The 12,204-nt window shown below is 46.3% G+C and overlaps 1 protein-coding gene across 3 annotated transcripts in view; it reads right to left on the bottom strand.

Moving 5' to 3' along the window:
- The window catches only part of PRELID2 (PRELI domain containing 2), a 144,928-nt gene extending 133,325 nt beyond the window's left edge, over nucleotides 1–11,603 (bottom strand). Inside the window, exon 1 of one of the 3 annotated variants that reach the window (XR_013215827.1) lies at nucleotides 11,413–11,603. Coding sequence is in view for 2 of the 3 variants with exons in the window: in XM_077265835.1 (XP_077121950.1) it covers nucleotides 11,413–11,487 (75 nt within the window). In the remaining variant the exon portion in view is untranslated. The remainder of the gene's footprint in view (nucleotides 1–11,412) is intronic. The other 2 variants (XM_077265835.1, XM_077265836.1) reach the window with 2 other exon arrangements.
- Between the last annotated feature and the right edge of the window lie 601 nt (nucleotides 11,604–12,204).

The following is a 12,204-nucleotide window of genomic DNA, read 5'->3' as shown; positions in this document are numbered from 1 at the left end:
CACAAATGTAGATGCCAGAGTGTATCCATTTGCTTCATCATGTTAGGCGGTACCATCGGGGGTTCTAGTCTAATTTTTGCAGGATTTACAATCCTGACGAAAGTGATCAGCATAGAACACATGAATGTGATCCCAGCCTTATTCTGAAAGCAATCAAAAAATATTACCAATAAAATCCCCAACTTATCTCACTCAAAACAAGCCACCCACTCAGGTTCATCATTTGTCACTGGAAATATAGGGGTTTCCACATTACTGGTAGAGCAAAGTCTCCGTAAAAGCGACATGGCTGATAATGATCCCGAGCACACCGCCAGGGCAATGAAGGAGTGGCTTTGTAAGAAGCATATGAAGGTCCTGGAGTGGCCAAGCCAGTCTCCAGATCTCAACCCCCTTAGAAACCTTTGGAGGGCGTTGAAAGTAAATGTTGTCCAGCGGCAGGCCCAAAACATCAATGCTCTAGAGGAGATCTGCATGGAGGAATGGGCCAACATACCAACAACTGTGTGTGCCAACCTTGTGAAGACTTACAGAAAACGTTTGACCTCTGTCATTGCCAACAAAGGATATACAGCTCTGCCAAAAATTTAAGAGACCACCACATTAAATCCCTGTCATGGACAGCCCAATCTCCAGACCTGAACCCCCATTGAAAACCTCTGGAATGTAATCAAGAGGATGATGGATAGTCACAAGCCATCAAACAAAGAACTGCTTACATTTTTATACCAGAAGCAGTGTGAAAGACTGGTGGAAAGCATGCCAAAATGCATGAAAGCAGTGATTAAAAATCATGGTTATTCCACAAAATATTGATTTCTGTACTCTTCCTGAGTTAAAACATTAGTATTGTTGTTTCTAAATGACCATGAACTTGCTTTCTGTGCATTATTTGAGGTCTGAAAGCACTGGGGTTTTTTTTTGTTTTTTTTTTACTTTGACCATTTCTCAATTTCATAAAAAAAAAAAAAAAACACAAAATGTATTGCTTGGAAATTTGGAGACATGTCAGCAGTTTATAGAATAAGAATAATTTACACTTTACTGAAAAATATACCTACCGTATATACTGGAGTATAAGCCGACCCAAGTATAAGCCGACCCCCCTAATTTTGCCACAAAAAAACTGGGAAACTTAATGACTCAAGTATAAGCCTAGGGTGGGAAACGCAGCAGCTACCGGTAAATGTCAAAAGTAAAAATAGACACCAATAAAAGTAAAATTAATTGAGACATCAGTAGGTTAAGTGTTTTTGAATATCCATATTGAATCAGGAGCCCCATATAATGCTCCATAAAGTTTATGATGGCCCCATAAGATGCTCCATATTAAAATATGCCCCATATAATCCTGCATAAAGGTTAATAATGGCCCCATAAGATGCTCCATAGACACATTTGCCCAATATAGTGCTGCACAAACCTTGATTATGGCCCCATAAGATGCTCCATACAGACACTTGCCCCATATAGTGCTGCACAAACGTTATGGCCCCATACAGACACTTGCCCCATATAGTGCTGCACAAACGTTATGGCCCCATAAGATGCTCCATACAGACACTTGCCCCATTTGCTGTTGCTGCGATAAAAAAAATAAAATCACATACTCATCTCTCCGTCGCTCAGGCCCCCGGCACTTGCAATAATCACCTGCTCCTTGTTCTGGGCGCCGCTCTATCTTCAGCGTCTTCTGAACTGACAGGCAGAGGGCGCGCACTAACCACATCACCACGCCCTCTGACCTGAGCGTCACTGCAGAAGACGCTGAAGACGGAGCGGCGCCGGAACGATGAGCAGGTGAATATTGCGCAGCGCTGCGCTCCCCTCCCCGTTATACTCACCTGCTCCTGGAGCTGTGTAGTCCCTGCTTCCCCGGCGCTGCAGCTTCTTCCTGTACTGAGCGGTCACCGTTACCGCTCATTACAGTAATGAATATGCGGCTCCACCCCTATGGGAAGAGCCGCATATTCATTACTGTAATGAGCGGTACCATGTGACCGCTCAGTGCAGGAAGAAGCTGCAGCACCGGGAAGCCAGGGACCTGCAGGGACCGCGCCAGGAGCAGGTGAGTATAATTAGACAGCCCCCGCTCCCCCTCCCTTGCCGAACCCTGGGTATGACTCGAGTATAAGCCGAGAGGGGGACTTTCAGCCCAAAAAAATGGGCTGAAAATCTCGCCTTATACTCCAGTATATACGGTATAAAGAAAAAAATCAGACAAACTGAACATTTTGCAGTGGTCTCTTAATTTCTGCCAGAGTTGTATAACAAAATATTGAGATGAACTTTTGTTATTGACCAAACACTTATTTTCCACCATAATTTGCACAATAAATCTTGCCAAATCAGACAAGGTGATTTTCTGAAAATTTTTTTTTTCATTTTGATTCTCATAGTTGTGGTCTACCTATGATGTCAATTACAGGCCTCTCTCATCTTTTTAAGTGGGAGAACTGGCACAATTGGTGGCTGACTAAATATTTTTTCCCCACTATAGGTGCATAAAGGCAGTGTAGGGGCGTCACACACAGATATACAGTGGGTATGGAAAGTATTCATACCCCTTTATATTTTTCACTTTGTTTTATTGCAGCCATTTGGTAAATTCAATAAAGTTCTTTTTTTTTTCTCATTAATGTATACTCTGCACCCCATTTTGACTGAAAAAAAACCCCCAGAAATGTAGTAATTTTTGCAAATTTATTAAAAAAAGAAAACCTGAAATATCACATGGTCATAAGTATTCAGACCCTTTGCTCAGTATTGAGTAGAAGCACACTTTTGAGCTAGTACAGCCATGAGTCTTCTTGGGAAAGATGCAATAAGTTTTTCACACCTGGATTTGGGGATCCTCTGCCATTCTTCCCTGAAGATCCTCTCCAGTTCCGTCAGGTTGGATGGTGAACGTTGGTGGACAGCCATTTCCAGATCTCTCCAGAAATGCTCAATTGGGTTTAGGTCAGGGCTCTGCCTGGGCCAGTCAAGAATGTTCACAGAGTTGTTCTGAAGCCACTTCTTTGTTATTTTAGCTGTGTGCTTAGGGTCATTGTCTTGTTGGGAGGTGAACCTTCAGCCAAGTCTGAGGTCCAGAGCACTCTGGAAGAGGTTTTCATCCAGGATATCTCTGTACTTGGCCGCATTCATGTTTCCTTCAATGACAAAAAGTCGTCCTGTCCCAGCAGCTGAAAAACACCCCATAGCATGATGCTGCCACCACGTTTCACTGTTGGGATTGTATTGGGCAGGTGATGAGCAGTGCCTGGTTTTCTCCACACATACAGCTTAGAATTATCACCAGAAAGGTCTATCTTCGTCTCATCAGACCACAGAATATTATTTCTCAGTCTGGGAGTCCTTCATGTATTTTTTAGCAAATTCTATGCGGCTTTCATATGTCTAGCACTGAGGAGAGGCTTCCTTCAGGCCACTCTACCATAATGGTATGTGCACACGTTGCGGATTTGGCTACGGATCCGCAGCAGGTTTCAGTTTTAGTATGCAGTGTACAGTACCATGTAAACCTATGGACAACTAAATCCGCAGTACCCATGCTGCGGAAAATACTGAGCGGAAACGCTTCAGTGTATTTTCCGCAGCATGTCAATTCTTTGCGCGGATTCCGCAGTGTTTTACACCTGCTTCTAAATAGGAATCTGCAGGTGTAAAACCGCAGGTGAAATCAACACAAAAAAATGCAGGAAATCCGCAGGTAAGGGCTCATTTCCATTTGCGAGAAATACGTCCGTGTCTCGCATGTGAAAACCAAGCTCTGGCGCCGGCACTTGGGAGCGGAGCGTGCAGCTCCATGTGTTGCTATGCGCCTGCACGCTCCGCTCTCTGGAGCTCAGCCACAATGATCTTGGGGTTCTTCTTTACCTCTTTCACCAAGGCTCTTCTCCCACGATTGCTCACTTTGCCTGGACGGCTATGTTTAGGCTATGTGCCCACATTGCAGAAATGCTGCGGAAATGTCCGCAACATTTCTGCAACTCCCTGCCGCGGGTAAAATGCATGCGGAATTCGCATGCGTTTTCCCGCAAAACACAAGCGTTTTGCAAGCGTTCTTAGCTTGCAGAATGCTTGCGCTTTTACAAGTGATTTGAAGCATGGCTTTGGAAAACTGATTGACAGGTTGGTCACACAAGCATAGTGCTTGACAAGTGTGACCAACTTTTTAATATTGATGCTGCCTATGCAGCATCAATAGTAAAAGATAGAATGCTAGAAATAATTAAAAAAAAATAAAAAATCTAGTTATTCTCACCTTCCGACGGCCCCGATCTCCTCAGCGGCGCTCTGGATACGTTCCGTTCCCAGGGATGCTTTGCGCGAAGGACCTTTGTGACGTCACGATCTCGTGACCGCGACGTCATCTCAGATGATTTTTGCAATGCATCCCTGGGAACGGAAGCCGCCGCTGGGTGAGCATAATATAACTTGTTTTTCTCATCTTTCAGGTTACATCAGAGGCTTATCTACAGCATTGCAGAATGCTGTAGATAAGCCCCTAATGGCGGTAGCCGAAGCTTATAGGCCTAAAATGGGGTGACAGATTCCCTTTAATGATGTGAAAAAAAATTAGTTTTTTTAATTTACTAAATGGATGAAATGAAACAGAGTGAAAAATTTAAAGGAGTCTGAATACTTTCCGTACCCACTGCAGGTGTATACAAGCAGTGTAGGGGCGTCACACAGACAGGTATAGGTGTATACGGGCAGTGTAGGGGCATCACACACACACAGGTATAGGTGTATACGGGCAGTGTAGGAGCATCACACACACAGGTATAGGTGTATACGGGCAGTGAAGGGGCATCTCACACACACACACAGGTATAGGTGTATACGGGCAGTGTAGGAGCATCACACACACAGGTATAGGTGTATACGGGCAGTGAAGGGGCATCTCACACACACACAGGTATAGGTGTATACGGGCAGTGTAGGAGCATCACACACACACACACACACACACAGGTATAGGTGTATACGGGCAGTGTAGGAGCATCACACACACAGGTATAGGTGTATACGGGCAGTGTAGGGGCATCACACACACAGGTATAGGTGTATACGGGCAGTGTAGGAGCATCACACACACAGGTATAGGTGTATACGGGCAGTGAAGGGGCATCACACACACACAGGTATAGGTGTATACGGGCAGTGTAGGAGCATCACACACACAGGTATAGGTGTATACGGGCAGTGAAGGGGCATCACACACACACAGGTATAGGTGTATACGGGCAGTGTAGGAGCATCACACACACAGGTATAGGTGTATACGGGCAGTGAAGGGGCATCTCACACACACAGGTATAGGTGTATACGGGCAGTGTAGGAGCATCACACACACAGGTATAGGTGTATACGGGCAGTGAAGGGGCATCTCACACACACACAGGTATAGGTGTATACGGGCAGTGTAGGAGCATCACACACACACACAGGTATAGGTGTATACGGGCAGTGTAGGGGCATCACACACACAGGTATAGGTGTATACGGGCAGTGTAGGAGCATCACACACACACACAGGTATAGGTGTATACGGGCAGTGAAGGGGCATCTCACACACACAGGTATAGGTGTATACGGGCAGTGTAGGGGCATCTCACACACACAGGTATAGGTGTATACGGGCAGTGTAGGGGCATCTCACACACACAGGTATAGGTGTATACAGGTAGTGTAGGGCGTCACACGCAGATACAGGTGTATACGGGCAGTGTAGGGGCGTCACACACAGGTATAGGTGTATACGGGGGGGTGTAGGGGCGTCACACACAGGTATAGGTGTATACGGGCAGTGTAAGGGCATCACACACAGATACAGGTGTATACGGGCAGTGTAGGGGCATCACACTTAGCCACATTTATAGGGACAACCTTACAAGGGAGGAAAGGGGGCGTCTGCATGTCCTTCGGAGTCTTCCAGACGTAGTTTTCAAACCAGCGGACAAGGGGGGAAATGTGGTGATTTGGCCAAAGGCTCTTTATGAGAAGGAGGCCTATCGCCAACTTAATAATCATACTTGCTATAGAAAACTAACATTTAACCCCTTGTCCGCCTATTCGCGTCAACTTAATGATATTATAAAGGGCGCAAGAGAGGAGGGGACAATTACTAGTGAGTTGGCTTCAGCTTTGGTGACTGCTGAACCGACGATCCCTACTTTTCACCTCTTGCTAAAAGTCCACAAGGACATGCAGATGCCTCGTGGCCGTCCAATAATCTCGGGCAGGGGTAACTACCTGGAAAAAGTAAACCAGTGGATTGATTCAAAGCTACAGCCTTTGGTTGAAAGTCTTCCCTCTTTTCTTAGGGATACTGGTGATCTATTAAAGCGAGTAGATAGCATACATCTTGAGGTGGATGAAATACTGGTGACAGCTGATGTTGAATCGCTGCACACCAGTATTAGACATCAGGATGGCTTACGGGCCATTGATTTCTTCTTGGGGATGTCTAACTTACCTAGGGATTTGGCTATTTTGATTTATAGGTTATTGGAATTTTCCTTAACTCATAATTTTTTTGTCTTCAAGGGGTCCTTCTTCCTGCAGCTCCAGGGAACAGCTATGGGGGCTCCTTTCGCCCCGGCTTACGCTAACCTGTTCCTGGGGCTGTGGGAGAGGGACCTCCCCCTGCCGGATCATGAGTCGTCGATGGGCCGCGTTCTCTTTTGGGCGCGGTACATCGACGACATACTCATGATCTGGCAGGGATCTACGAAAGGTCTTCAGAATTGTATGGCATTATTGAATACGAATAATCAGAACATTGCACTAACCTACAAATCTGATAAGGATACCATTGAATTCCTGGATGTTGTAATTAAAAGAGATGATTGGGGGGAATTAAAGAAGGATATCTATCGTAAGCCCACATCCACTAATTTATTATTGCATGCCTCTTCCTCCCATCTGGGTCACGTCATACAAGCGATCCCCACAGGACAGTTCTTGCGCCTCCGTAGATTGTGCTCAACTGATAGGGCCTTTTTTATACAAGCTGAAGATCTTAAAGAGCGGTTACTGTCACGGGGTTACAGTAAACGTAGTATCAAAAAGGCATTTAATAGGGCGAGACTCACCTCCAGACATTCCCTACTCTATGAAACTAAAACCAGGAAGGATCATGAGACAGTTCGATTTGTGACAAACTATCATTCTCAGTTTCCCCTCATGAAACAGATTTTAGCTAAATCATGGCATGTACTTAGGGCTGATCCCATTGTGGCCCGATACCTCCCCAAGAATGTTGGGATTGCGGTTAGACGTTCTAAAAATCTATGTGACATTTTGGTGCATAGCCACTATACTGGTATGCCCGGAAAAAACATTCTGGATTCCATGACGGGAAATGTGGGGTGTGGTCCATGCGGCCGCTGCGTGGTGTGCTCCAATATTGAACGTATTGGAGTTTTTTCTAACTCTGACGGATCCCGCCAATATACAATTAGGAAGCGGATCACTTGTATCAGCAAGAACGTCATTTACTATGCTGTCTGTCCATGCAATAAAATTTACGTAGGCATGACGACAAGACAGCTAAAGATACGAGTTAGAGAACACGTGCTGGGTATCAGTGCAGCGGCCGGCGTGGATGACATCTCTACATTAAAGGACACTACCGCGTCACTTTAAGAAATTCCATGACTGTGATGCTAGCCTCCTGAGAGTGAGGGGCATTGACTTATTGGAAGTAGGAATAAGGGGTGGGGGTACGTTTCAACGTCTATCTCAAATGGAATCGAGATGGATCTGGATTCTAAATACAGTTCACCCAGCAGGATTAAATGAGAATATTAGTTATGCCCCATTCTTGTAGTCACTGTTTTGTAGCGCACCAGAGCACTGTCCTGAAAGTGCTTTATTTTTTGTATTGTTTTTAAATGTTTTTAACCATATGTATTCTTTTTCTTAGTTTCGGTTTTATCCTGTGGTTTGGGTTGTGATCGAAGTTACCTGCTTGATGTCGGATCCTCACTATGTCTTTACAGAAGATCCTCATTCCCTCATGAATATGGACCTAAAATACTCAGCCTGATGGATATTGTTTTTGATATCAGCCCTGTATTAAATTAATGTTGCATTTTGTATGTTAGTCATTAATATATTTTTTCAGGATGGTTATGTCCTTTTGTTTGGGTATTGTATATTATTCATATATAGGCGAACCACTATTCACCCTATTAGTGTATTATCTCTGATCCATATTTGTAGGGATTGATAATGAGTGATGGCATTATAATTATTATTGGCTGATATATGTTCTAGGATTTGTATTTATAAATGTGTGCCTTCTGTTTACTTTCATGTGGTATTCTGGTACGCACTAGGATCTTTTTGGTGGTGGGTTCTGTTAGTAAGCATCCAACAATTGTGTGATTGGTGGTTAGTAGAGTTCGTAGCCGTATATGATGAGATGAGTGGTTTATGTACCGAACTGAGCCTATTTAGGCTGGTGGTATTTGAGTGTCACATTACGGCTTCTATACTTACATTTTTTTCCATTTGCGTTGTCCTGCTCCTTTGCGCAAGCGCGGGTCCGGGTCTCGGCTGAGTGGTTGGCGGTCACGTGGGGCCCCCCGTGACCGCTCTTCCCTGGCCGTAGCATCTCGGCACACGCGAGCGTTCCGGGTTGTAATGACAGCGTTACTTCACTTCCGGGACTTGTATGCCAAGCGCTTCCGGGTTCATCCCTTTTTAAGACACACTTCAGTATGATTCTAATGCCCCCTGACGAAGGATGTTTTACCGAAACGCGCGTTGGGGCGGAGGCGTGTTTCAGGAGGGTCCATCTATACTGCGGTGGGTATATGCTGATAATCGCCGTATTATTGCATTACTATGTTATGTGATTGCCACCATTATTATAACGGCTGTATAGCAGGGATGGTTAACTACTAACTGCTATATAGGCTTCCACTGCTCGATGGGATGCAGCGTCTTTTGTATATATTTAAGACTGATAGGGACCGTTGTTTGATCATTGGAATTTACAACTTTATGAGGGTATCTCCCTCCTTCTGGGTAATTTTAATCAGTCTATCAAGATTATTTAAAACTATTGCTGTATCTAGATTAATTGACCCCCTGTTCACATGCCTTTTGCCAATTTTTTTTCTTATAGCAATAGCACTACTTTAGATCTTGCTTTCCGTGTATCATCTCTTTACACCTGATGTCAATTGTTAATAATAAAGCATTGATATTTTATACCATTTATCTTGACCTAGTATCATCTGTTGCTTGGTATATGTTCTATATGTGATGATAGGTCTTATGATAATCAATAATTAGTACCCATGGATAAGACTATCATTAATATATCATGTGGAAAATCGCTATAATTGGCTACAGATACAGGTGTATACGGGCAGTGTAGGGGCGTCACACACAGGTATAGGTGTATACGGGCAGTGCAGGGGCGTCACACACAGGTATAGGTGATTTCCATACTCAGTGGTGTATCCGGGGGGGGGGGGATTTTGCCGGGGCATGTGCCCCGGGCGCAGCCGACAGGGGGGCGCCAGCGGGCTGCCTGATGATGTGGCGGTCCAAGGAGGGGGTTGGCAGGGCCAGGGAGCGGGGGCTGTCTAATTATACTCACCTACTCCTGGCGCGGTCCCTGCAGGTCCCTGGCTGCCCGGCGCCCCGGCTTCTTCCTGTACTGAGCGGTCACATGGTACCGCTCATTACAGTAATGAATATGTAGCTCCACCTTCCATAGGGGTGGAGCCGCATATTCATTATTGTAATGAGCGGTAACAGTGACCGCTCAGTACAGGAAGAAGCAGCAGCGCCGGGGAAGCAGGGACTGCACACCGCCAGGAGTAGGTGAGTCGGGGAGGGGAGCGCTGCACGATATTCACCTGCTCCTCGTTCCAGCCGCCGCTCCGTCTTCTGCAGTGATGCTGAGGTCAGAGGGCGCGATGACGTAGTTAGTGCGCTCCTGACCTGTCAGTGCAGAGGAGGCGGAAGATGGAGCGGCGAATGGAACGAGGAGCAGGTGAATATTGAAAGTGCCAGGGGCCTGAGCGACGGAGAGGTGAGTATGTGATTTTTTTTTTTTTTTATCGCAGCAACAGCAAATGGGGCAAATATCTGTATGGGGCATCTTATGGGGCCATAACGTTTGTGCAGCCCTATATGGGGCCATAATGTTTGTGCAGCACTATATGGGGGCCATAACGTTTGTGCAGCACTATATGGGGGCCATAACGTTTGTGCAGCACTATATGGGGGCCATAACGTTTGTGCAGCACTATATGGGGGCCATAACGTTTGTGCAGCATTATATGGGGGCAAGTGTCTGTATAGAGCATCTTATGGGGCCATAACGTTTGTGCAGCATTATATGGGGGCCATAACGTTTGTGCAGCACTATATGGGGCCATAACGTTTGTGCAGCATTATATGGGGGCCATAACGTTTGTGCAGCACTATATAGGGCAAATAGCTTTATGGAGCATCTTATGGGGCCATAACGTTTGTGCAGCATTATATGGGGGCCATAACGTTTGTGCAGCACTATATGGGGGCCATAACGTTTGTGCAGCATTATATGGGGGCCATAACGTTTGTGCAGCATTATATGGGGGCCATAACGTTTGTGCAGCACTATATGCGGGCCATAACGTTTGTGCAGCATTATATGGGGGCCATAACGTTTGTGCAGCATTATATGGGGGCCATAACGTTTGTGCAGCATTATATGGGGGCCATAACGTTTGTGCAGCATTATATGGGGGCCATAACGTTTGTGCAGCACTATATGGGAGCCATAACGTTTGTGCAGCATTATATGGGGGCCATAACGTTTGTGCAGCATTATATGGGGGCCATAACGTTTGTGCAGCACTATATGGGGCAAGTGTCTGTATGGAGCATCTTATGGGGCCATAACGTTTGTGCAGCATTATATGGGGCCATAATTAGCATTTCTGCAGCACTATATTGGGCAAATGTGTCTATGAAGCATCTTATGGGGCCATTATTAACCTTTATGGAGCATTATATGGGGCTCCTGATTCAATATGGATATTCAAAAACACTTAACCTACTGATGTCTCAATTAATTTGACTTTTATTGGTGTCTATGTTAACATTATGGGGATTCAGGAATACCCCTTGGCTTGGTCATACAGTTTCAAGAGAGTTAGGTTCAAATGGGGGGAGGGTTTTGGGGATGGGGGGAGGCGCGCCAAACTGATCCTTTGCCCCCGGTGCAGGAAAGGCTAGATCCACCTCTGTCCATACTGGTAGAGCAGTCAGGTTGATGCCTGTAGGACAAGCACACAGCAGCTGCTGCTGTCGCCGCCACACTCCATGTACCACCAGCACTGGCTGAGGTGATGCCCACACATTGCGGACCATCCTCCTGACCCCCGCACTCACCTTGCTGAGGTAGCTGCTGACCACCTGCTGGAACGGATAACAATACACGGTGCCCGCCAGCACCTCGGCGCCCATCCTGTCAGCCGTCCTCCTCACCGCTCCCCCTGCTCCACGCTGTCTCCTTCGGTACCTCAGCCCTAAGGCGCCATGTTTTTTAAAGTCTTTGAAATAACTTTATTAGTCGCGGACAGTGCGCGCAGAAGACTTAGTGAGAAGTGACGCTTGCCCAATGTCACTTTCCGAGGGTGTGCACGTGCCTGTCAGCAGCTGCTGTGGTGTGTGGGGAGGGAAGGAGCCACTGTGGGGCCGTGTGTGCCGCAGTCATGTACAGGCACGGTCACACAGGTGCACTCCCAGTCCGTGTAGAAGAGATAGGCAGCAGCTCCCTCTGCACCCATTGTCTGTCATACAGTGCTGGACGTACCACTGGTGCAAACTGTGCTGCGGCACAAGGGCCCAAGAGGTGAGGCCCGTATAGTGTTCTTACAAGGGGCCCGTATAGTGTTCTTACAAGGGGCCCATCTAGTGTTCTTACAAGGGGCCCATCTAGTGTTCTTACAAGGGGCCCGTATAGTGTTCTTACAAGGGGCCCGTATAGTGTTCTTACAAGGGGCCCATCTAGTGTTCTTACAAGGGGTCCGTATAGTGTTCTTACAAGGGGCCCGTATAGTGTTCTTACAAGGGGCCCATCTAGTGTTCTTACAAGGGGCCCATCTAGTGTTCTTACAAGGGGCCCATCTAGTGTTCTTACAAGGGGCCCATCTAGTGTTCTTACAAGGGGCCCATCTAGTG

This window comes from Ranitomeya variabilis, chromosome 5, assembly GCF_051348905.1.
Source record: "Ranitomeya variabilis isolate aRanVar5 chromosome 5, aRanVar5.hap1, whole genome shotgun sequence".
Taxonomy (NCBI): Eukaryota; Metazoa; Chordata; class Amphibia; order Anura; family Dendrobatidae; genus Ranitomeya; species Ranitomeya variabilis.
Note: the sequence above shows the minus strand (reverse complement) of the source record. Positions and strands in the feature narration are given on the sequence as shown.